Source organism: Eptesicus fuscus, chromosome 4, assembly GCF_027574615.1.
Source record: "Eptesicus fuscus isolate TK198812 chromosome 4, DD_ASM_mEF_20220401, whole genome shotgun sequence".
Taxonomy (NCBI): Eukaryota; Metazoa; Chordata; class Mammalia; order Chiroptera; family Vespertilionidae; genus Eptesicus; species Eptesicus fuscus.
Window position 1 is genome coordinate 108,750,439 of NC_072476.1, and position 23,924 is coordinate 108,774,362.

The window sequence follows — 23,924 nt, forward strand, 5'->3', positions numbered from 1 at the left end:
CACATACCCTTCACAACAACCGCTTTTTTTTTTTTTTTAGAGAAAATATTAGCCTTAAAAAGTTGTTGTCATGAAACAACAACGTTTTAAGGCTAATATTTTCTCTACTTTTCAGAGGAGGAACTTGAGGTTCAGCAGAGGTAAGAGACTTGCCCAAGGCCACACATCGAGGCCCAAAGTTGCTTTCCCAAGCGACCGCCTAGTCAGTGGTCAACAGAGCCAAATATCAATAGGACAACGATTGAAATTTCTTTTGAGAGCCGAAAACCGACTTCTGCGCATGGGCCACGAAGTTCCAATCGCACTGTACGTGTGCGTCCGCACGTGGTTTTTTGTGGGAGAGCCACACTCTAGGGGCCAAAGAGCCGCATGTGGCTCACGAGCCGCAGTTTGCCGACCACTGGCCTAGATTATCCTGTTTTGTAAAATCCAATCTCCAGCCAGATGTGTTCTTCCAGGGAACCTGGGCTCTGGAAACCGGCGGCTTTGTCACAAAGCACTGGTCGGTTGTCTAACATAAAACTCTAAGAAGCGCCGAAACCGGTTTAGCTCAGTAGATAGAGCGTCGGCCTGCGGACTCAAGGGTCTCAGGTTCGATTCCGGTCAAGGGCATGTACCTTGGTTGCGGGCACATCCCCAGTAGGGGGTGTGCAGGAGGCAGCTGATGGATGTTTCTCTCCCATCGATGTTTCTAACTCTCTATCTCTCTCCCTTCCTCTCTGTAAAAAAATCAATAAAATATTAAAAAAAAAAAAAAAAAAAAAACTCTAAGAAGCCAGACGAGTTCCTGTGCCTCGCTGGGCCTCAGCTTCTTCATCGGTAAAGTGAGCCTAACAAGAATACCTACCACGCAAGGTCACGGCAAGGTTAAATGAGTTCCCATAAGAGCCGGGCAGAGCGCCGGCCGGACGGCGAGTCTCTAATGCTCAGTGACACGGTCACGTGGCTCAGGAACAAACTGGGGTCTGGAAGGGCTTTCTTTCCGGTTTGCACCCCCCGCCTTTGGCTGCACAATAGCGTGGCTCTGGGAAGCAATCTGGGGTGCATTTGGGGAGCCACTGGCTATTTTCTGGCCCCATCATACCAATTTCCCCTCTCCCTCCCCGAAGCTCGCTCCACTCGCATTTCCTCTCAGCGCGCACTGCCAAGTGCACAAGCCTTCGCTGCCAAACCCCAGGAGCTTTGAATAGTATTATTACCGTGATTTCATGTTATCGTGGAAAGAGTTCCGTTTTCATTTAAAAACTAGAGTCCAGCAACACCCTCCCTACTGCCACAGGTTTTAATTGTTTAAGCCCAAAGTGTGTGGGTCTCTCACTGCCCCCTGCCCCCGTGCAGGCACCACGGAACTCCAGACCGATCCAATTTTGCTCCAGCACTCTCACCGGTATAAATGGGCGCTCCCCCGATTCTCCCGGAATGGAAAAGACATTTGCTAACCTGGCCACACATTTTTCAAATCCATTTCCGCTCAACCGGGCAGCATTTTCCATTTAAGTGCCTTTTCCTTCTGGGCAGAAGGACAAACGCGATCTATAGGCTCCAGGGTTGTACGGCCAGCAGAGGAGGGGGCTGCGGGAGTTTCTCGGGGGGTGGGGGGGAGGAGAGGAACTTAAGGAAATCAATGACCGAGGCTGTCCCTGGCCAAAGGCTGGCTGGATGGGACTCTGCCCCAGACACTTCACACTGAGCGCCGGTTAGCTTACCGGAAGAGGGAGAAGCGGAGGCCACCTTCTCCCTGGAAAACCTTTCTAGGTCTGACTTCCTTCAAGCAAGATAAGGTTCTGCAATCATCCCGCAAGCGTCTCCTCTGGCTTGGGTCTTATCAGGGCAGTAAGTTACTGTCATGATGCAACCTCAGGAGATAAGCTTCAGCCAAAAGGAGGTGTGTGTGTGTGTGTGTGTGTGTGTGTGTGTGTGTGTGTGTGAGCCATAAAAGTTGCAGCCTCTGCTTCTCACAAAAAAGTGTGGTTGGGCCAAGCTGTCATAGAATTCACGGCAAAGCAATGAATCCCCGGCTCACCTTCCATTACCGAATGTTAAAGGCTAGCCAAGCACGCCCATTATGAAAATGACGTAGCCAGAATCCCAGCAAAGCCCTCCCGTGAATTTCTCCCACTCAACAATTCCGCTGGAAGCATCTGGAATGCAGCTAACGCAAAGCTGGGACTTCGGCAGGGTTTGTGAGGCAACCTTCTGTTGAAACAGCATTGGGTATAATCCGCTGCTATGCTCTATTTCTCCGTTTTCTCCTCCGGGAGCTGTGTTTCACAATGCTGACATCACAGCGGGCTCCTCCAACCCAAAGTCTCTTCTGCTGAATAACAAATGAGTAAGAAGCCCAGGAATTCAGGGGGAGTGAAGGTAGAGCGGCACTAGATACTGTTTTTACCATAAAAGCCCTGACAGGAAGTTCAGAAGCGTTCCCGAAGGCTCAGCACGAACCATGCTAAGAGGTAATTCTTTAACCACCTCCTAAGACTAGCTTCCTCTGAAAATCGGATTTGGGGGACTTAAGAAATGCCGAGGTTTTTACTGATTTCTTCCCTTAAGATGTGCAATCCGTTCCTTTCTCTCCTAGGCCCAGACCCCAGGAATTTAAAAACGTCCTTTTGGAAAGCTATACACACACACACACACACACACACACACACAGCAAGGAACCTGGAGCTGGCCATTCCCGAAAGCCACCTGAGCTGGGCCCGGGGACACCGGCTGTGGCTGCCCGGCCAGCGCCTCAGCGGTGGGAGTGGAGGCTGTTTCTGACCTCCCGGCCGCTCCAGAGCGTGCGGCGTCCCCATGTACTTACGTCGCTCTTTCTGAACTTGGCTTTCAAGCTCTTCATGTTCAGTCCATTCAGCTTCCAAAGCTCTAGAGGAGACTGCTCAACACCTACGAGAGAGAGAAAGAAAGAGGTCAAGGACCGAGGTTTCCAAATAACCCCACGGGCACTCCCTCCTGAGGGGATACTCCCTCCTGAGGGGACTACTCCCTCCTGAGGGGATACTCCCTCCTGAGGGGACTACTCCCTCCTGAGGGGATACTCCCTCCTGAGGGGGATACTCCCTCCTGAGGGGATACTCCCTCCTGAGGGGATACTCCCTCCTGAGGGGGATACTCCCTCCTGAGGGGATACTCCCTCCTGAGGGGACTACTCCCTCCTGAGGGGATACTCCCTCCTGAGGGGACTACAACTTTGCACCTTGCGCAGGAGCTTGGGGCTGAGTTAGGAAGGCAGTCAGAGCTAAGACGTGGGAAAGGACATGTTTCCACCCATGACAGACTACTCCCTGGAACCTTCTGACATTTTCAAGTGAACCAAATCTTGACATGTCACCCAACTTCCCAAACGTTAAGAGGACAACTTTAACTACTCAGCTGTCATTGTACACAACACAGGATCTGCAGGCCGGACTGATTCCTCCACACCCTCCGTGTGATCACTGCACCATCCACCGCCTTTCGAGGGGTCACCACACTGCAGACCCATAAGGACGCCGTGGTTCATACCCCAGATGCCACGCATTCCCTGTTCATTTTCTTCGGTGTGGTTTCCCCCCGTCAGAGGGCAGTCAGCGGAAAATGCCAGGAACAACAAAACCTCCCTCAGCACATACCTCGCCCCTCAGGAGGCCACTTGAAACAACGAAAAAGACTCCCCAGGGCCTTGTGGGGCCCAGCCATTCCCAGTTGGAGCTGAAACAGTCTTAAGAGTCCCCTTACTTCAGAGGGTCTGTGGCCCCTGAGAAGTGAGTGTCATTTTCTTAAGTTTGTACTTTTTTCGGGGAAGAAAACAGTTTTCATCTGAGGCTCTGCAGGGGGGTCGTCACCCTCCAAAAGTTAGCACAATGGATGGCGTCTGAGCCCCTTGTTCTCCAGAAGCAGAGCCTCGGAGAAGTCAGGAAACTCCAAGGCCCGCTTGTGCTAGAACTCAGGACCAGGCCCCAAGGTCTGCTCGCTGAACGCTTTTCCCGCCGCCCTCTCACTTTAAAACTAAAGCCGAGACGCAGAATCCTGTGCTAAAATACGGTCTGGGCTTTATTAAACGTGGAAAATGCACAGCGTGCGGAACCTTTGCGTTTAGGTCAAAAAGGCAAGGAAATCTGTGTGCGAGTCCCCATCAATGGGGTCGTGAGCGCTCTATGAATGCCACTTCAAGCCTCAAGTGAGGCCAGATAAACCTCCCAGCACTGTCCATTGAGAACTAAGAAAAGGCGGTCAAATGCTGACTCCCGCTGGACACTGTTTCTCCAAAGCTTCGCAAGGTTGTCTCTCGTTCCTCCACCGCCTGACCTTGCTGGACCAGACTGTTCTGCGGACACAGAGGGGGGAAATGCCAGCAGCTGAGTGGCTGTGCTCATCCCTCCTCGCGTCCACCTCGCTGGCTTCCAACGTGTTCACTCTCTTGGCTGCTGCGGCCATTCAGCAGGGTCCGCGGATGAACGGCATGAGCCAGTCACCACGAAGCACTTCAGTGACACTCACCTGGAGGTCCCAGGCTACTGGGCCTCCCTGTGGTCCCTGTCCCATCTACCCAGCCTGGTAGGCAGAAGTGACAAAATGCATGTTGCCTTGGAAACTGTACACGCTGTAACCGCACCTTGGTAATTGCCAAGTATGTGACCACAGAGAAGGCGGGGCTGGGATGTGAACAGCCAAGTGCCAATTCGGGGACCGTGTTTCTCAAGGTTGGCCCCTAATGAATCTGAATCAGAAGGACCTGGGGACAATTTGCTGAATGCAAAACCCTAGTGCACATCCCGTGGAAACCGAATCTTAGCGAGCAGGGCCCAGGAATTTACTTGGTTCCATCTTTTGCGCACTGACGTTTGAGAACCTAGGATTGAGGTAGATAAACAGGGAATGGAATACACTTGTCTGAACTGCACTGGTTATAAGCAGCCCCTTTTCATGCCAAAACAAACCACCTTCTGATGAATGCAGGTGGAAGTACGGTGTGGTTCCCCCCCCCCCCCCCCCACAGGGCAGTCAGCGGAAAATGCCAGGAACAACAAAACCTCCACCAACTGCAGCTAGAAAATGGAAATCATCCTTGGAGTTCAAGTCCTTCCACCCTCTGGGCGAAGTGCTAATAACCAAAGAAAGAGGCCAACTCCATGCAACAGGAAAGGGAGAGAAGAGAGGCCACGGCTTGGATAATCCACAAACTGTGTAGCCCACCAAGGCAGAACCACCCAAAGCATTCCTTCAGTCATGGTGGGGAAGACTTCCGTGAGGTCCTGGTGGGCTTTCATAGGCGATGGACTAGTTTTGTATGATGTGTGTGCTTGTCTTTGGGGCTTAATTTTTTATTAAAGCATGCCAGTGAGAAGTATGCAAACTCTTGTACTTGAAGGAAATTAAATAAACAAAGCAACGAATTCCCAAAATTCCCAGGGGAAGGGATGCTTTGTGAAATGGTTGTCTTCCTGGAATCATGGCGCTGGGTGTGAGATAGCTGGGTGGTCCATGGGCAGAACTTCAGGATGGTAGAGACAGGGGTCACGGGAAACCTACAGGAGAGTACCTTCAAAACCAAGAATGGTAGCTGGGGGTAATTAAAGTTAGGAATGGGTCACTGCTTTCTAACACATGGAAGCCAGGACTAGAGGGAAGTAACCTGCCCCTGAAAAGATGGTGGGCTCCCTCTGCCTCAGCATCTCCTCCTCCCCAAGAGGGCCTACAAGTAAATCAGGGACTTCCTTGCCTTCCTTGGGTCAGCTGGAATCTCACAGCTCCGATTCCCAAGTCCAAACTCCCAAAGCGAAAACTGGGCTACCAGCCATCATGAGTGAGGTGACATCCATTAATTTAGCAAGGCTCCACTACTAGCAGCCCTTGGAAATGTCACTTAATCAAGACGCTTCGTTCAAGAGGATGACGTGTTACACCTACGTGGGCAAAGTTGAACTAAATTCTTCCATTTCGAGCAGAATAAAGCACTTCCACCCACCGAGCAGGACTATGAGACAGTTCACTTCCTGCTCAGGCCAAAATAAGTCACTGAAACATGGCCTCCATCGTTGGTCAGCAGTCATCACGTGACACTGAGTCAGCCGTGCTTCCGTCCACCGGGATGGAGCAGTGCAGAGGTGCAAGCCTGGGTGCCTTCTCATGTGAGAGACTGGGTCCCACAAACAGGCTTTACTTAGTAATCCATTTTTTCCTTTACAAAATAATGTAGCTCGCAATCAAAGCTTAACATGAACTACTCTTATCTGATGTAATTCTAGCCTGAATAAAAAAAAAAAAAAAAAACCTTGCTATTAGCCTATTGAGCTTTATTATAAACTAATAAGTTAGAGTTCGTTGAGTATTAAAAGTAACTTATAATGAATATGGGGTTTCCTTTTGGGGTGATGAGGGCTGCACAACCTGTGATCATACCAAAACCATTCAATTGTACACTTCAAGTAGGTGAATTGAATAGAATGTAAATTATATCTCAAAAAATAAAAATAAAAAACTGTTGTTTTCTAATAGCTTCATAATCTCCATTACCTTCTCCAATCCTTAAGAGTTAGGAAAATTCCAGGTTAGAAATCCCTGGACTGATTGAAAGAAACTTTAAAGGATCAAAGACGAACAATAATGCCCTTCCCACTAATATGTGGTTGCTCCTAGTATTTCTTTCTTTCACTATTTCTATACCACAACACACCCGATTGAAGTGGTTAGGAAGAGAGTTCCTCTTGCATCTTCAGACTATGTCTCCTCACCCCCCATTCACACCCCCACATATGACCCAAGGGTTATTTTTAAGGCCAGGTTGCCAATTATGTCAGCATTGAGGGTTCTCTAGGGGCCTCAGCCAGGTATTCTGATCCTGTAATCAGAGGTGAGGCTCAGGAATCTGTCATTTTTGTTTTAACTCCTTGGTGATTTGGATGCTCAGCTAGATTGGGGGAACCACTGTCCTAGACACAACGATACTATACCTATAACTGACACTTCATTAAAAAATAACTAGAGACATTGTACAAATAGATATGATAGATCAACATCTTCGAGCACTGACTTCGTTAGACTCTTACAACAGAGTCTAACAAAGATGGGGAGTTGGGAGGGGAGCCCCCCACACTCTAAATTCTAGGAGAGCAACTAGCTGGTTCCCCATGGCTACGAGGGACCAGTACTAACTGGCAAAGGCAAATGGTAGCTCTGCATTTTCCTGAGTCACAAGCATCCGTTAGCATCCACCCGAAAGGAGTCAAGGGCAGTGAAGTCCCTGTGACCACGCAGCACTGGAGGAGAAGAGGCAATGCCAACGTCCTCTCACTAGCTCATCCTTCCACCCTGGGATTGAGAACACTTCTCCGGAGCCCTCAGCAGCACCAGGACACTCAGGTGCGCCCCCCACAGGCTCCTTCGTTAATGCACAAAAAGATCCAGCCGCATTGTCCCAAATGGCAGTTTCATCCTTTCTAATGGCTCAGTAGTATGCCACTGTATATATGCATGGAAAAAATTGTAAGCACTGGGCAGGCACGATGGAGGATGTGAATAGAAACCAAGGGTCTGAGAAGGAAATGATACAAAACTATCTAATAATTAGCTGTCAAATAATACAGAAATTCAAGGAGTAGACATCTTTGGAGGCTGGGAAAAAATCAGAGAGGTCTTCACAACACGGGTAGGGGCCTCGCTAGCCGTAAAGCAAACACTGAGGGGGGAGGGCATCTCGTCAGTCCCCTCCCACAAGAGGGCACTTGCCCATCCCAGACTTTCCAGGCAAGGGCCAGACACCTGTCCAGTCTTGTTAAGCCGTCCTAGAAGCTTCTCTCGGGAGGCTGCGTAGAGGTGGTGGGAATCCCGGACAGTTCTCTCCAAAGAAAGACCCTCCCCCGACCTGCACACACTCTGGCCCCGTTTCAGACCCCGCGTGTGCATGAGGTCGGGAGCCCCGCTAGCAGTTTGCTCAGTGAATGTGAGAATGTGCACCCCCGTTTGCGAACCCTGGGATGGTGGGTCTTCGGGTTGGGATTTTCACTTGGCGTTCATTTCTCTAGGGTGCTGGCCATCGGCATTCGATCGATACATGTCTCATGCATTAACGTGTGAGACAAAGATTGGGCTGGGACCCTGGATTGCCTTTAGACTTCACCTTTGACCTCAGCAAGACTGTCTCTGCCAAGTGCACTGGGTTAGCCGCGCTGGATGATGAGGTTTTACCGCATACATACAAGAGCACTAAAGGAGTTAGAAACAAGTACATAAAAGCCCAACTCCTAGGGCCTACGAAGTCTTACCCGGGGGCCCCTCCTTTCCCTCCAGCCCGCCCCCCCCCTGCCCCACTCGCTGCGTGGCTCCTCATGCATCATCACCTCCCCCCACACACTGAGCTGAGCCAAGGGACGGACCATTTTGAATAACGGAATGTGAGAGTCTACAAAGAGCAAGGGCCGTCACACAGAAACCCTAGGGGTCAGAAGGTGCAAACCCCCAGCTATAAAACAAGCTGCGGGGAAGCCACGTGCAGCTTGGCGGCCGCAGTTAACAACACTGTGCTGCATGTCTGAAAGTTGCTAAGAGAGGTCTTCTTTTTTTATCTTTATGGTTGAAAGTATTACATATGTCCCCCTTTTTCTCCCATTGACCACTTCCAGCCCGCCCCCCGCCCCCTGCCCTCCACCCCAGGGCTCCACCACCCTATGTCTGTGGCCAGGGGTTATGCATAGATGCATGTAAGTTCTCTGGTTGATCACCTCCCACCCACCCACTCCCTGCCTTCCCTCTGAGATTTGGCAATCTGTTCCATGCTTCTATGTCTCTGGATCTATGTTGTTCATTAGATTCCACATATGAGTGAGAACATGTGATACTTGTCTTTCTCTGACTGGCTTCTTTCACTTAGCATAATACTAAGCAAGTAGACCTTAAAAGTTCTCACCACAGGAAAAGAATTCTGTAACTATGTGAGGTGAGGGATGTCACCTAGACTCATTGTGGTGATCATTTTGCAATATATACAAATATCAAGTCATTATGCAGTGCACCTGAAACTAGATACATTATATATCAATAGGATATTATAGGTCAACTAGAGGCCCGTTGCACGAAGATTCGTGCAAGAATAGGCCTTCCTTCCCTGGCTTTGCTCCTGGCCACCTGAGAGCCTGCAAGGCCTCGCTCCCAGCCAGAGCACTGTTCCTGTAGCTCCCTCCGCCCCCCGCCCCCCAATAGCAGGAGTCCCACCCCACCCGGCCGCTCCGCGCCTGCATATACAAATTAACCCGCCATCTTTGTCAGGTTAATTTGCATTCTCACTCCTGATTGGCTGTGGGCGCAGCGGAGGTACGGTCAATTTACATGTTTGTCTATTATTAGATAAGATTTTACCTCAATTTCTAAAAAGTATTTAGCAACTGAAATTGACTGTAGAACTTTTTTGTACTAAAGACTAATCAGAGAAGTCATAGCTTTTACCCAGAGGCAAAGAATTCACTTAATAAATTTTAAAAAGGTAGTGGGACATTAAGACAGAGATGCTCAATGGTTACATCTTAGGCGGCTGCTTACTCGGCAAACCAGATACACATGAATAAATGGATGGGTGGATGAATAAACACACGAGTAAACTCTGCTGAGCATTATGATGGGATGGGAGCTTTCACAGATGTCATCTTTTTTATGCATTAACTACGGAGCAGGTGTGTTAAAGATTTCCCAGATGATAAAGAAGAGAAAAGTAAAGGGGGGGCGGGGAGGGGAGATAAAAGCAGTAGCTTCATTTTGGCAGTGAATCCTTTCTAAAACATTCTAACAAGTTTTCTTTTCTTTTTTTTTTTTGGCAAAGAAATGACCACATTCTTTTTAAGCCACAAATGTCATTCAGATATTGCATCATCATAATCATGTAGTAAAACTCTCTTGAGAACATCAGTCTCCCTCCCTATATTCAGAACTTGCCATTAGCCAGGGGATGAGATTTCTCTCGAGAAACAAATACATCCTTCTTTAACCTGCCATCCACCAGGACCGATCTCGGCCCGTGAATAAGACCTGCCATCCACCAGGACCGATCTCGGCCCGTGAATAAGACCTGCCACCCACCAGGACCGATCTCGGCCCGTGAATAAGACCTGCCATCCACCAGGACCGATCTCGGCCCGTGAATAAGACCTGCCACCCACCAGGACCGATCTCAGCCCGTGAATAAGACCTGCCATCCACCAGGACCGATCTCGGCCCGTGAATAAGACCTGCCACCCACCAGGACTGATCTCGGCCCGTGAATAGACCTGCCATCCACCAGGACCGATCTCGGCCCGTGAATAAGACCTGCCATCCACCAGGACCGATCTCGGCCCGTGACTAGACCTGCCACCCACCAGGACCGATCTCGGCCCGTGAATAAGACCTGCCACCCACCAGGACCGATCTCGGCCCGTGAATAGACCTGCCACCCACCAGGACCGATCTCGGCCCGTGAATAAGACCTGCCATCCACCAGGACCGATCTCGGCCCGTGAATAAGACCTGCCATCCACCAGGACCGATCTCGGCCCGTGAATAAGACCTGCCATCCACCAGGACCGATCTCGGCCCGTGAATAAGACCTGCCATCCACCGGGACCGATCTCGGCCCGTGAATAAGACCCGCCATCCACCAGGACCGATCTCGGCCCGTGAATAAGACCTGCCATCCACCAGGACCGATCTCGGCCCGTGAATAAGACCTGCCACCCACCAGGACCGATCTCGGCCCGTGAATAAGACCTGCCACCCACCAGGACCGATCTTGGCCCGTGAATAAGACCTGCCACCCACCAGGACTGATCTCGGCCCGTGAATAAGACCTGCCATCCACCAGGACCGATCTCGGCCCGTGAATAAGACCCGCCACCCACCAGGACTGATCTCGGCCCGTGAATAAGACCCGCCATCCACCAGGACCGATCTTGGCCCGTGAATAAGACCTGCCACCCACCAGGACTGATCTCGGCCCGTGAATAAGACCTGCCATCCACCAGGACCGATCTCGGCCCGTGAATAAGACCCGCCATCCACCAGGACCGATCTCGGCCCGTGAATAAGACCTGCCATCCACCAGGACCGATCTCGGCCCGTGAATAAGACCCGCCATCCACCAGGACCGATCTCGGCCCGTGAATAAGACCCGCCATCCACCAGGACCGATCTCGGCCCGTGAATAAGACCTGCCACCCACCAGGACCGATCTCGGCCCGTGAATAAGACCTGCCATCCACCAGGACCGATCTCGGCCCGTGAATAAGACCCGCCACCCACCAGGACCGATCTCGGCCCGTGAATAAGACCTGCCACCCACCAGGACCGATCTCGGCCCGTGAATAAGACCTGCCATCCACCAGGACCGATCTCGGCCCGTGAAGCAGTCAGAGCCACGAGCGCTATGAAAAAACCAGCCCAGGCGCTGGCAGCGTCGCCATCTGATCTGTCAAATGTGCTGCTCACAGGCTCCCATCAGCCTTCCAGAGCAGAGCCCTAAGGTCACCTCCCGCCCTACGCCCATCCCATTGAACAAGGCCCGGCTTAGCCCCAACAAGCTCCCTCTGGGACAGAAAAGTCATCCCCGGCCGCAGGAACGCCATGCGATCACCCGCTCTGAGGTTATTTTAAAGATGACCTCGAAAAGGTTCCCTCTGCTTCCACATCTTTTGACGTCTATGTCAACAGCACCGTCTAACCGGCAGTGCCCGTCCCCGCAGGAGAGAAGCTGCCCTGCGGATACCTACCGCCCGCCCCACACGGCAAGGCGCCTGCAGAAGCGCAAACCACTGGGCCGAGTGAAGGGCAGACACAGGAGAACACAGACTGTAAGATTCCGTTTGTGGGACACATAGACCAGACAAATGTACAGAGACAGGAAGGAGGGTAGGGGGAGTCTAGGGCTGGGAATGGTAACAGAGCGATTGCAAATGGGCATGAGGGACTTTGGGGGGTAAGAGAAGTGTTTGTGTTAAAACCAGATTGGGGGCAGGGGTGAGGGTGGTCTAGAAGGGGTCAATCGGGAAAAAGGGGGAACATCTCTAATACTTTCAACAATAAATATAAATATACACACACACGCGCACATACATTTGTATGTATATGTATGTATACGCTTAGCCCTAAACACACACACACAGATTGTGGGGGTGATTACACAACTCGGTAGATTTCCTGATCATTATTAAACTGTATACTAAAATTGGTGAATTTCTGGAATGCAAATCATACCTCAAGGAGGCTGTTTTTTAAAAGATCAAATACAGAAGGAGAAAAGGAGGTCACAGCCACGTTGTTAAGGTGATGAAAGGCATCTTTGGAGCGAGGTGGCAGGCTCCATTATGATGACGGACTGGATTGCCAAACATCTGCCTCCTGGGGAGCACTGGGACTCCCCACCTTCTGGAATGCTGCCAATGCCATTCGCCATGATCACAGTGGTTCTGCTTGGCCTGCTGAAGCTCTACCCACCCACCCAGCGTCTCAGACACTTTTCAGAATAAGAGAGAAGCCACTAAAACCGACTCTGTGAGCTCTGACGCCCTGGGAACACGAGGGAGTGGATGGAGGACACAAACATTCTTTCTGCTGTCCCGCCTCCCTACCTCCCGTGTCTGGATGTCACTCAATTACCACGTGCACACACGAGCATGTCTCACCTCCAGGCCAGTGGAGGGAGGAAGCTTGCTGGCTGCGAGGCAGGTCTCCTCTCCATTTGCGTCTGCTCTCAGCCTGCACACTGTGGTGGACCCAGGGGGTTTGGTTTGGTCCTCAGTGCCCGCCACCTTCTGATAACTGTGCTTCCTCCTGTTAGAAAACTATCCTCCCACCCCGACCCCCTCTCCAGGATTCTGACTGTAGCTGTCCCCTGAGAGATGGGAGTGAGTCCTCAGCAAGGCGATTCAGAGAGACTCCCTGGGATTTGGGGAGTTGGGAGACAGGAGGGGGAGAGGAGGGAACGGGGACAGAAAAGGGAGGGAGAGAGAGGAGAATGGAAGGGGACAGGGGGGAGGGGAAAGAAGCGGAGAAAGGGGGAAGAGGAAGGAAAGGCCTTCCTCTCTGGTGGAGAAGCTGGAAGTGTGCGCCTGGCAGCTGCCCAAACCTGTGCAGAGGGCTGGTGTGCGAGAGGCCCCGGGCAGGCCCGGCTCCAGGCTCTGCTGTGGGCAGCCCAGGATCCGGGGTCCATAACGAAGGCACTCCTCTTCTCGCCCGAGCCAGTTCACGCTGGGCTCCTGTCACTTGTAACCTGAGTACTGACACACCCTCAGAACCTTCTCTCTGAAGGTTCAGGCCATCATCTCAGCTCCAGGCAGAAGGGAGCCTGGACCTCAGCACGCCGCAGCTCCAGCTGTCAGCGCGTCTCTGGAGTCAGCGCTAAACTCACTTCTGAGCCTTCAATTCCCTCCCACTCTCCGGAGCCCACCTGGGATGGACGGAACAGGACAACCGTGCCCTCTGAGCCTGCAGGGCAGGCAGGGCATACTGTTCATTCATCTGTTTGACTCCTCGCTGCTCCTGGATCTATTCCGCCCCAGACCTCACGCCCGGGTCCCCACCACGTCCAAAGCGCTCCATTCACGATTCACCTCCATCAGTGCCGAAGCCCTGGCCGCCGGCCCGCGGGGTCTTCTGGGCCATTTGCGCTCTGAGAGGCCCATGCTGCTCCCTTCGCCGCTCCTACACGAACCAGCCCACAATGAACGCCACTGCAATTCTCCAGATGCGGAGGGTTAGACTATTGTCCCTCTCCCCCGCAAAGAAACAGCCACGGTCACAGCTGGGTCCACAGGGAGTCGGGGCGTCCCACCGCTGCTCCCCAGGGGACTTGGCTCCACAGAGCCGAGGGGGACAAGGAAGCCGCTGCGGGAGGAGCCAAGGCTAGGGATGAATAAGGGAAACCCTCAGGATAGGAGGGAACAAAGAGCGGGGTCGGGGGTGGGGGGCTGGGGCTCAGCTGGACCAGGAGGCCTCAAGGCCCACGGATAATCATCGTCTGGGCAGTTAATCCTTGAATGGCCCTGAAGATGTGATGTGCAAACCCGCCTTCACTCGCCCTGATTCATTCTAAACAAGACACCGGGGAGAGGAGCCCAACACAGTGGCCCAGACAACAAGGCATCGCTCCCCGGGGGCTGTGCCAGCCTGGCTGTGCCACGCCGTTGCCCTGGCAGTGCCCATGGAGAGCCCTTCAGATCTTTTCCGACCAGGAGGCCCAGGCTGCCCATTAGGCCTGTGCTCTCTGGGGCCTAGAGCCGCCCGCCCAGGGAAGACAAACCCCTGCGCGCTGATGCCCTGGACCACTTTCTGTGTGTGGGGATCAGAAACAAGGCGCATTAACATGAAGGACGGGGCTGTTTCATGAACAGTAATAAAGATTTACTACGCTCCTCCCGTTCCCCACGCACATCCACACGTACCTGGCCCCTGATGCCAGGAGGGTTTACAGAGTAAAAATAGCACAGCTACTCAAGAACTGGCAACTGAAGAGGAAAAACAAGACACCTATCCTGTTTTAATTACTCATATGCTCTGAATACCAACTCTGAGACACGCAGAAATGTGGACCACACACAAGCCCTGCCTACGAAAACCAGTTTCACTGTTAAAAAAAAAAAAAAAAGAAAAAGTCCATGTAGATTACATGTACAAAAGCAGAGATCCAGATCTGTAAACCAAAACAACAAATGTCCATTATGCTATGTAATCAGTCTGTGATGACGTTACTGTATTTCTCTAAAGAAATGCTTAAAGCTGTGAGCAAAATCCCTGATAACTGGGTAAAGACACAGGGAAACTTAATCAAATGTGCATTTATTGAGGGCATTCTGGGTGTCAGGAGGTACTGGGGTTCCAAGACTGACAAGATGACACGTTACTCAGACTGATGCTGTCCAATACTACAGCCATTAGCCACATGCGACCGGTGACCAGCCATTAGCCACATGCGACCGGTGACCAGCCATTAGCCACATGCGACCGGTGACCAGCCATTAGCCACATGCGACCGGTGACCAGCCATTAGCCACATGCGACCGGTGACCAGCCATTAGCCACATGCGACCGGTGACCAGCACAAATTGACAAGTCCTGTAAGTAGAAAATACACAGTGATTTGAAAGACTTACTATGGGAAAAGAATGTCAACTACACCACTAAGTCTTCTATTAAGTACATGTTGATAATATTTTGGATCTACTAGGTAAAATAAAACATATCATTACTATTAATTTCATTTGTTTCTCCCTTTTTTTGTGTGTGTGGCTACTAGAAAATCTAAAATGACCTCTGTGGTTTGTATTTCTGGCTTGCTTGTATTTCTATGAGACAGTGAAGGTTTAGATTTTTCCTTCTAAGACTGGGATGACAGCATCCATTTAGCAGTAACAGCAGCAAGGCAAGTATAAAATTAAGCATAAAATTGTATTTTACCATCTTTACCGTTCACTTACTATCATAAACCATAAAACTCAGATCTAGTTTAAAATCTAGGTTAACTGCACGTGAATGGTAATATGAAAGGTGTAGTTTTAAAGGTTTACTCTGCCACATGCAAAAGAAGGAATGATTAACCAACAATGTTATTTCACTTAAGACCGACACACTTACAGGCAAAGTCAACTACTGCTCTGTTGTATACAGTTCAGAAAGCATGTGTGTGTTTTTGTCTATCAACAAATAGACACTTTTCCAAAGGATCCAGTAGGAAATGTAACTCCCTCTCACTCATCCTAAGTACAACCATTTCACTTTGTTTTGTGTTTGTTTGCTTGCTTGTTTGTTTTCACCATCGTCATTTTGAACGTGACTTTATTGCTCGGTGCCTAGATTATGATTGAAACGAGCTGTCTGGTGAAACTGAGGAACGTGCCAATGCAGTTTCAAATAAGACTGGTCACTACTAAAGGAAACATGTCTTTGCATTGTCCACATTGCCTGATGGTATGATAACAGAACTAAATGGAGGACTGACAACACAGGGAAAATACTTGTGAACTACACAGATGTGTTGCAGTGACTGACATATGGGGCAACCCTCACGATTGCTATTGCGATAGGTTATAATGGCAGGTACACTCACATTGGCCAATACAGCAGCAGTTCTTGCGAGGCAGGTGGATATAGAACATGGTAACACTCGCAATATAGCAACAGTCACCACAACAATCACTTAATTTTTATCTCATTTTGCAAATTTTTATTTTTTCCTACTATTTTGTTATAAATGAGTATCCTATCACTTAACGCTCACACCACTTGGGATTAGATGCTGTTGTTATCCCCAGTGGCCAGATTGGAAGATGGCAGCGTAGGGCGTTTATCTGGCCCAGTGGCACCGTTTATAAGTGGAGGAGGCGGGTTTAAACTGAGGTTTGGCTCCTGAGCCCAAAACACACCCCTGGGCTGCCTAGGAGACACCACTAATAATTTTTAAACGTCTGGCCAACAGACCAACATGTTTACTCCTTCAAAAAAGTCCAGCTGCCCGGACTGAGGGCCAGTCCTCGCTCGATCGGCTGCTGGCACACACCGGCTCCCTCTAGGAAGTGTGAATGGACCAATTTGAAAAAGGCATCCCTCGGGCGGGGGGGCCCGCACTCACACATCCCTGCCTCATTCCAGGGGAGGGTCGCTTCTTACTTCCTTGTCGTTTTCATATGTACAGCATATGCTTAATGAACAAAGTTACAGAACTCACAAGTCAAACATCCCTTTTCCATAGAGCTTTGCTGAAGACACCAAGTTATAGCGAAATGTAAAGATAATTACAGACAAGGGAGGCGGCTGTTTTCACACTCAGCTGAGCTGGCGAGTGAGCTACAGATTGGTGTGGTGAGGATCCGGAAAGGCAAAACTCCCAGACACTCAGAGGCCTCCCTCTCATCAGAACATCTCTGTGCCTTAAGCAAGCACTCGGATATCCTGTATAACAACTCTGTCCGAGCCATAAGAAATGAAATGCATGAACCACAACTCTTCAGGACGTTGAAAAGCACTGAGATTATGCCCGGCCGGAGTGGCTCGGTGGTTGACCGGTGGATTCCCGGTCAGGGCACATGTGGGGCTGGATCCCCAGTGGGGGGTGTGCAGGAGGCAACTGATAAATGATTCTCTCATCACGGACGTTTCTATCTTTCTCTCTCTCTCCCTTCCTCTCTGAAATCAATAAAAATACCTATTTTTTAAAAGCACCGAGATTATAATGAAGTGGCATCCTAAGACACAGCACCCGGGGAGGCAGGCCGGGCAGGGGATCTGGAAGCCACACACACACACACACACACACACACACACACACACACAGAAGCAGCCCGCCGGCAGGCTGCCACCCACGCCCGAAGCCGCTATCAGCTGGACAGGGTGCCTGCTCCTGTTTGTTTTGCCACCGTGGACAGAAACACCCGCCTGCAATGTAACGAGAATCCAATGCGCTTTGTTCCAAGGGGTATGCACCTCAAATAATCAGGGGTTGTTTCAAAGGAGAGGAAGAAAGCAAGCTGTTGTCAAACAAGGCGCAAGCGGTGACCCAGCCGTCCACGGCCTGGCCCAGAGACGGCTGGGCCGGGGCACTCGGAGGACACCTGTCTGGCTTTAGAGACTCCAGAAGAAAAGCAACAGAAAAGGCGAGCACAGAGCACGCCCGGCGTGGTGTGAAGCTGAACAGCACAGAAAAGATCTAACGAGGAGTTGGTCACGGTTGCTGGCTGGACACACATAACTGTGAGCAGCAGAAATGAGTTTTTTCTTAAAAAACAAACAAACAAACGGAAAACTCCTAGGAAACCCTGGGTGACTTACTTACAGATATTGGGCAGTAGTTTCTATGCCTATATTTTGAATAGTTTCTTCCAATTTTAAAAAGACATATAGGAAAGAAATGTAAAACATTTTCCCTCAAAATAGAAAAATGTTTGGTGCCTCCTCTCAAAAAACAAACAAAAAAAAAAAAACTAAAGCGTTTTTGTTTGTTTTTTAACAAAGATCCAAGAAGGTTCCACCCAGCCGGCGTGGTTCAGTGGCTGAGCGTCGACCAATGAACCAGGAGGTCAGGGTTCGATTCCCGGTCAGGGCACATGCCCAGGTTGCGGGCTCGATCCCCCGTGTGAGGCGTGCAGGAGGCAGCGGATCAATGATTCTCTCTCATCATTGATGTTTCTATGTCTCCCTCTCCCTTCCTCTCTGAAATCAATAAATATATATAGTTTTTAAAAAGATCCAAGAAGGTTCTGAGAGCATCTGAACCAACTCTCAGCCGTGATGAAGGTGGACTGGGTCTGAAAGAAGACTGGCTCAGAGAGAGAGCGGCAGGCTCCTCACCACCACCCGGCCCTGGGGGCGCACCTCCGGACATGGCTCAAGGCCGGGCCCCGGCACCAGCTCTGTTGTGGCTGGGCCACGCTTGTATTTTCCTCGGCCTTAAATAACAAAGGGGGGAAAAAACCCAGGCAACCGCTGGCCTGGCTGGTGTGGTTCAGTTGGCTGAGCATCCTCCCGTGTACCTACCGAAAGACTGCTGGTTCAATTCCCGGTCAGGGCACACGCCCAGGTTGCAGGTTCGATCCGCAGTTGGGGATGCGTGGGTGAGGCAACTGATCAGATGTTTCTCTCTTGCATCAGTGTTCCTCCCTCTCTCTCCCATCTCCCCCTCCCTCTCCCTAAAGTCAATAAAGCCATATAAAAAAGGAAGAGAAAGAGAAAAAGCTACCCACGGCCCATGAGCTTACTGGCTCACAAGTTCCCAAATCGTTGGGGTGTCTGGGAAGAGGCCACCGTGCATGGCAGCTTCTCCTGGCAGCGGGATGACTGGGTCCTATTCGTCCACCGCAAGTCAGGGCTCCCTTTCACCTCTGAAAAATGATCCATCACTAGTATGCCACCTTTCACGGGCGATGTTCCAATTCCACGAGCCTTCCTGTCAAACTAAGAGCCTCGGCCCAGAATTTGTGAGCTCACTGACAAAACTTGACAAACAGATGTGTTGATGTGGTTCTCACTCAGCAGATGCCAATGGCCCGGGTTCCAGATCCTTCTCTGATCTTCATGTCCCTGCTCAATGCCACCTGCCTCACCTGGGACTCCCCACTAGACTCCTTTCCCCTATCACCCATTTAAAATACACCCAAGAGGCCATTAATATGTTTAGCTTTGCTTTGACGACTCCTGTATTCATCATGCAAGGTCGAGAAAATCCATTTGGCTTCTAGCGAAATAACGCACCGCACTCCAACAGCGCATGTTTTCAGTACCGTGAGTTAAGGTTTTATGATGTGCCCATTCTCAGAGTACTTCTAGGCACCCTCCTACATCCTGGTTGCTCCTGGATCTTTAGAATACGGTCATCATCTCCACCACCCTCTAAAAGAAAGCCTCACGGATGAATGCGGAGTCAGGGCAACCACTGTGTGCCCCCCCCTACCCCCCAGCAATTCAGAGAAATACACGCTCCAGTCCTGGAAACTCCGAGCGGCCGGACTGCACAGACGCGGTGTGCACAGGAGAATGGGGGTCCTTTCTGCACCTTCCACGTGTGAGATGTTGGGAAGCTAAGGGATCGAGAAAAGGGAAGGCGGTGCCCTTCTGAGTGTCGAATTACTTAGGTTTTCCTCTGAATCCAGGTTTGGGCAAAGGGTGGCAGAAAAAAATCTGAAGACGAGTGTTTTGAGGGAGAAATCACATGAATTTAAGTAGAGTGCAGTGCTTTCTTTAGAAGATACTGTTTTTTTATCCAGGTGGAACCTGGACATATGACACTCGGGGCACTCAATTACAGCATTCAGCATGCCCAATGTGTGCTAACAGAGGAAGTCTACGTGGAAAAACACAACAGAAAGCGTTATATTCATTCGACAAACATTCGAATACCTACTATGTGTCAACATTGTTCTAGAGCAGGGGTCCTCAAACTTTTTAAACAGGGGCCAGTTCACTGTCCCTCAGACCATTGGAGGGCCGGACTATAGTTTAAAAAAAAACTATGAACAAATTCCTATGCACACTGCACATATCTTATTTTGAAGTAAAAAAACAAAACGGCAAAAACACCCGCATGTGGCCCGCGGGCCGGAGTTTGAGGACTCCTGATCTAGACACTAGGGACATAGCTGTGAACAGTGCACAAGAGACAAAACCCATTTCCTTGGAGCTTCTAATCTAGAACGAAGGACAGCCTGCTAATACAAATAAAAGCACGTGGCAAGTTGGAAGGCAGCAAGTACCACGGACGGAAATAAAGCACAGAAGAGGAGTGAGCGGGGATGGAAGAGGGTGGCGGGGGGAGGTGATGTCTGAGTCAAGATCTGAGGGGTCAAGGGGCACAGGCATGTAGCTCTCTAGGGGAGGAGCGTTCCAGACAGCGGGAACAGCGAACGCGATGGCTCTGAGGCAAGAGTGTGCCTGGCGATTGGAAGGAATAAGGAGGAAGCCAATGTATTGAAATGCCTCCAACTGCCGCCAGACTAAGGGATTACAATGAGGGGCAAAATGTCATGAGCGCAGCCACATTTTCACAGACTCTTGGAGCAAGAATGTGCCTCTGTCCATGCTGACTCAAACCCCTTCATCTCACCAAGAAATGAGAGAAGGCCGAGTGAGTCATCCGAGGGGACGCCACCAGGGACTGGCTGAGAAAGGCTGCGGCACAAGCATCCCCCGTCAGCGCCACAGTTCGTCTCCTGCTCCAACTTTGGGTTTAAGAGGTATTTTTCTCATTAAAAAAAAAAACACACACAAAACAGCAAAAGAGTCCAGTCAACTAACATAATCTTCTGAGAGCTAAAAGTCGATCAATTTTACTTTTTCATTCAACAAATAACCAAGAGGGCCCTAGATAACCACCCTAAATGCTTGTTGAGAAGTGAAAGAAATAAATGTAGCATTTCCTGGACCCACTACCCAGCTATTAACGGCGTGCGTGTGTATCAGAGCAGCCTGTGCCTAGGGAAATGCGCCTCCGGTGTTTGTTGTGGCACTATTTACCGCAGCAAAAAAAGTAGGATCCGGGCAAATGGCCTCAGCAGAAAAGGTGTCCACAGGGGGAAACCGGAAACACTCTCACTCCCTCTTGGCGAGGGAGTGCGCCTAAGCCAACTTATTCACACACGGGGATTCTCTGCAGCAGCCGAAGGAAGTTCTACGTGTACCTCGGAAACGTAAGGACACGTGAAGAAATGCAAGTTGTCCGTATAGAGAACGATACCATTTATATAAAAAGGGAAACACACAAGCCCACAGACCGTTTGTGAACAGGTGATATCCAGGAGTACCAGGGATGTCTGAAGACTTTATATGTGGACTTCACATTAGCAGGCTGTAGTTTATTTTTATGGGGGGATAGAAAGCAAATATGGAAAGATTAGCAACTCTCAAACGTAGGTAGTGGGGGAGATGGAAGCTTTACTTACATTCTCTTTTGATAATGGAAACACTGAAAATATGTCATACTTTTTTTTTTTTTTTGAAAGGAAGGAAAAGATCGGGACAAAACTCCTCCATCACATTCCCTGGATTCCAAGGCCCAGTCTCTTTAACCTCCAAACCTCCGTTTCTTCACCGTTAAACGTGAGTGGGAGTCAGTGTACCTGCCTCAACGCTGCTTTGAGAAGCGGCAGTCAGCTGCATGGCCAGGTACTCTGCGGACGAGCAGGGACACGGCCATGCCCCCACGGAGTGGCCAGGGCCTGGAACCTTCTTTTTATTCAGTTTCACAGGTAATAGTAATAAGACCTCTCAACAGGGTTGTGCTCACCACTCCCACCCCCCAAAAAGCCATAAAAACAAATCTAAGGCACGTAGATGATACAAGAAACCCATTCATGAAGCATCTCCATGAATGCAAATGAAAACCCCCAACAGCCCAGCACGGGACGCCTCTCCCAACCCCTGTGATGCACAAGCACTGGTTACAGATGGTACGAACTGGATAGAGTTCCTCGCGTGAAATCTCTCTTACAAGCCCAAGAGCAAAAACATGACATGGCTAGGCACCCTTAAGAAACGACGGCCAGGTCACACCCATGGGGAATGACACTCCCGGCCCCACGTAAACAGGGGCCTGCAGCCGGGACAGAGCCGTGGAGACGCAGCTCCCGGGGATGCGCCGTGTCTTCCCCACTCCGTTCAAGCCTCAGGCCGGGGAGACGCTCCTCGCTGCGTGCGGTGAGCTTGTGCCGAGTCTTGACCCGCAGAAGCAGCTGCTCCCTCTGCCAGGCCCTTGCAGCCTGGAGCTCACATTCCCCGGGGGCCTGCAATGTCCCCCATCCCAGGCAGCTGGGCATCCTCCCCTCCCGGGGGGGGGGGGGGGGGGACGCAGATCCACCCCCATCACCCGTGAGCCTGAGGCCCAGCCGAGCCGCGGGTCCAGGGGGCGGCCTGGCCCGCAGTCGGCCCGCAGTCGGCCCCCGCCGTCCCTGGAAAGAAAGTTGCGCTGCCCTGGCTCCCGGGAGGCGCGCGAGCCTGGATGGATACACAGATGGAGGACTTTTGCCCGGGGTGTCTGGAAACTCCCCCACTTTACGCCGGCGCCATCTGCCCGTCGGCTGCCGCTCCGAGTTCTGAGCGCCCCCCCATTCCCCCCCGACACCCCCTGCCCCCCGACACTGCACAAAGGGGTGAAGCGAGGTCCAAACGCAGAGGAGCGTGTGAGCCAGGGGTTGGCCGTGAGCCCTGCAAAGTGTGGAAACGAAACGGCGGCGCAAACCTGCCCACGCCGGCAGCGAGGGGAAGGTGGGCTGGGGAGGGTGCCCCCCACCCCCGGGCAGATGTTGGGGTACAGGGCGGCCCGCGCCCCTCCCGCGGCTCCACATCCTCCCTCCTCCAAGTCCCCGCTGCCCCGAGCCGCCCGAACTCCAGCATCCCTCCCTCCCGTGCTCAGGGCAGCGGCGGGAAGGGGACAGGAGGACCGGGGCGCGGGGCGGGGAGCGGGGGGCAGTCTCAGGCCCGGGGGGTAGGGGGGGCCTCGCCTGCACCCCGGGGCCAGCCGGCGGGCTCCGGAGTCAGGATGGAACAATAGCGGACCCGCTCGCAGAGCCACCCCGCCTCCCGCTCCCGCCTCCCTCCTCAGCTCCGCCAAGTTCCCCGCGGAGACCCCAGGGGAGCGGCCGCCGGCGGGCCCGGCAGGTGGGCAGGGGGCAGCCTCCGGGGCGCCCCGCCGGGGCCGGTCATTCATCGCCGCCCGCGCTCCCGCCCCGCAGCCCGCGCCCTGCCCCGCCGGCCTGCGAGTGGCGAGGCGGAGCCCCGTCTCCGAACTTGGCTCGGTCCTCCCCTCTCCGCTCCGCTCCCCGCCGTCCTCCTCTCCCTCCGTCCCCCAACCCGCCCTCCGCGGGGGCCGGCGAGGGGCCGGGGAGCGGCGGCGGGACGCTCGCGGCCACCCCGCGGAGCCGCTCCACCCGCGCGCCGGCCCCGCTCCCGCCGCCGCCCGCGCCCAGACACAAAGGCGGGGACGCGCCGGGACCCCGCGCCGGGAGCCTCCAGCCCGGCGCCGCGCACTCACCCCATCCAGGCGGCGGCGGCTCCCGGGCCCGCTGGCTGCTCCACCCCGCCCGCCGCTTCCCCAGGAAAACGCGGCCGCCGGGCTCGCTTCCTGCTCGGCTTCCTGCGCCTCGATCCCTCCTCCTCGCCCTCCTCCTCCTCCTCCTCCTCCGCCTCCCGCTCCGCCGCGGGGGTCAGCGGGCGCCGGCTCCCGGGCTGGGCTGCGGGGCGGGGGCAGCCGCAGCACCACCACGTGGCTGCCCGGCGCCGGCCCCGCCGGCCGGATCCCGGGAGCGGGAAGGGAGGTGCTAACCATTCCCCTCCCCTTCCACCCGCGCGGCCCGAAATTCCGCGAGTCAGGTGACCCGGCCCCGCGCGCCGGCCCGACCTGCGGAAGGTGCTCCGGCCGGGCGGCCGCCCCCTCCCCGGGCGCGCGCCCCCTCCCCGGGCGGCCGTGGCCTGCTCTCCGCGGGCGGGGGTCGTGTTCCCCG

At 52.5% G+C, this 23,924-nt stretch overlaps 1 protein-coding gene across 2 annotated transcripts in view; it reads right to left on the minus strand.

The window, feature by feature from the left end:
* RAI14 (retinoic acid induced 14) overlaps window positions 1-23,560 on the minus strand; it is a 133,898-nt gene extending 110,338 nt beyond the window's left edge. For both annotated transcript variants that reach the window (XM_054715332.1, XM_054715333.1), the window contains exons 1-2: window positions 23,456-23,560; window positions 2,810-2,892 (exon numbers count right to left, since the gene is read on the minus strand). In XM_054715332.1, coding sequence (XP_054571307.1) covers window positions 2,810-2,845 — 36 coding nt within the window. In that variant the 5' untranslated portion in view covers window positions 2,846-2,892; window positions 23,456-23,560. The remainder of the gene's footprint in view (window positions 1-2,809; window positions 2,893-23,455) is intronic.
* Between the last annotated feature and the right edge of the window lie 364 nt (window positions 23,561-23,924).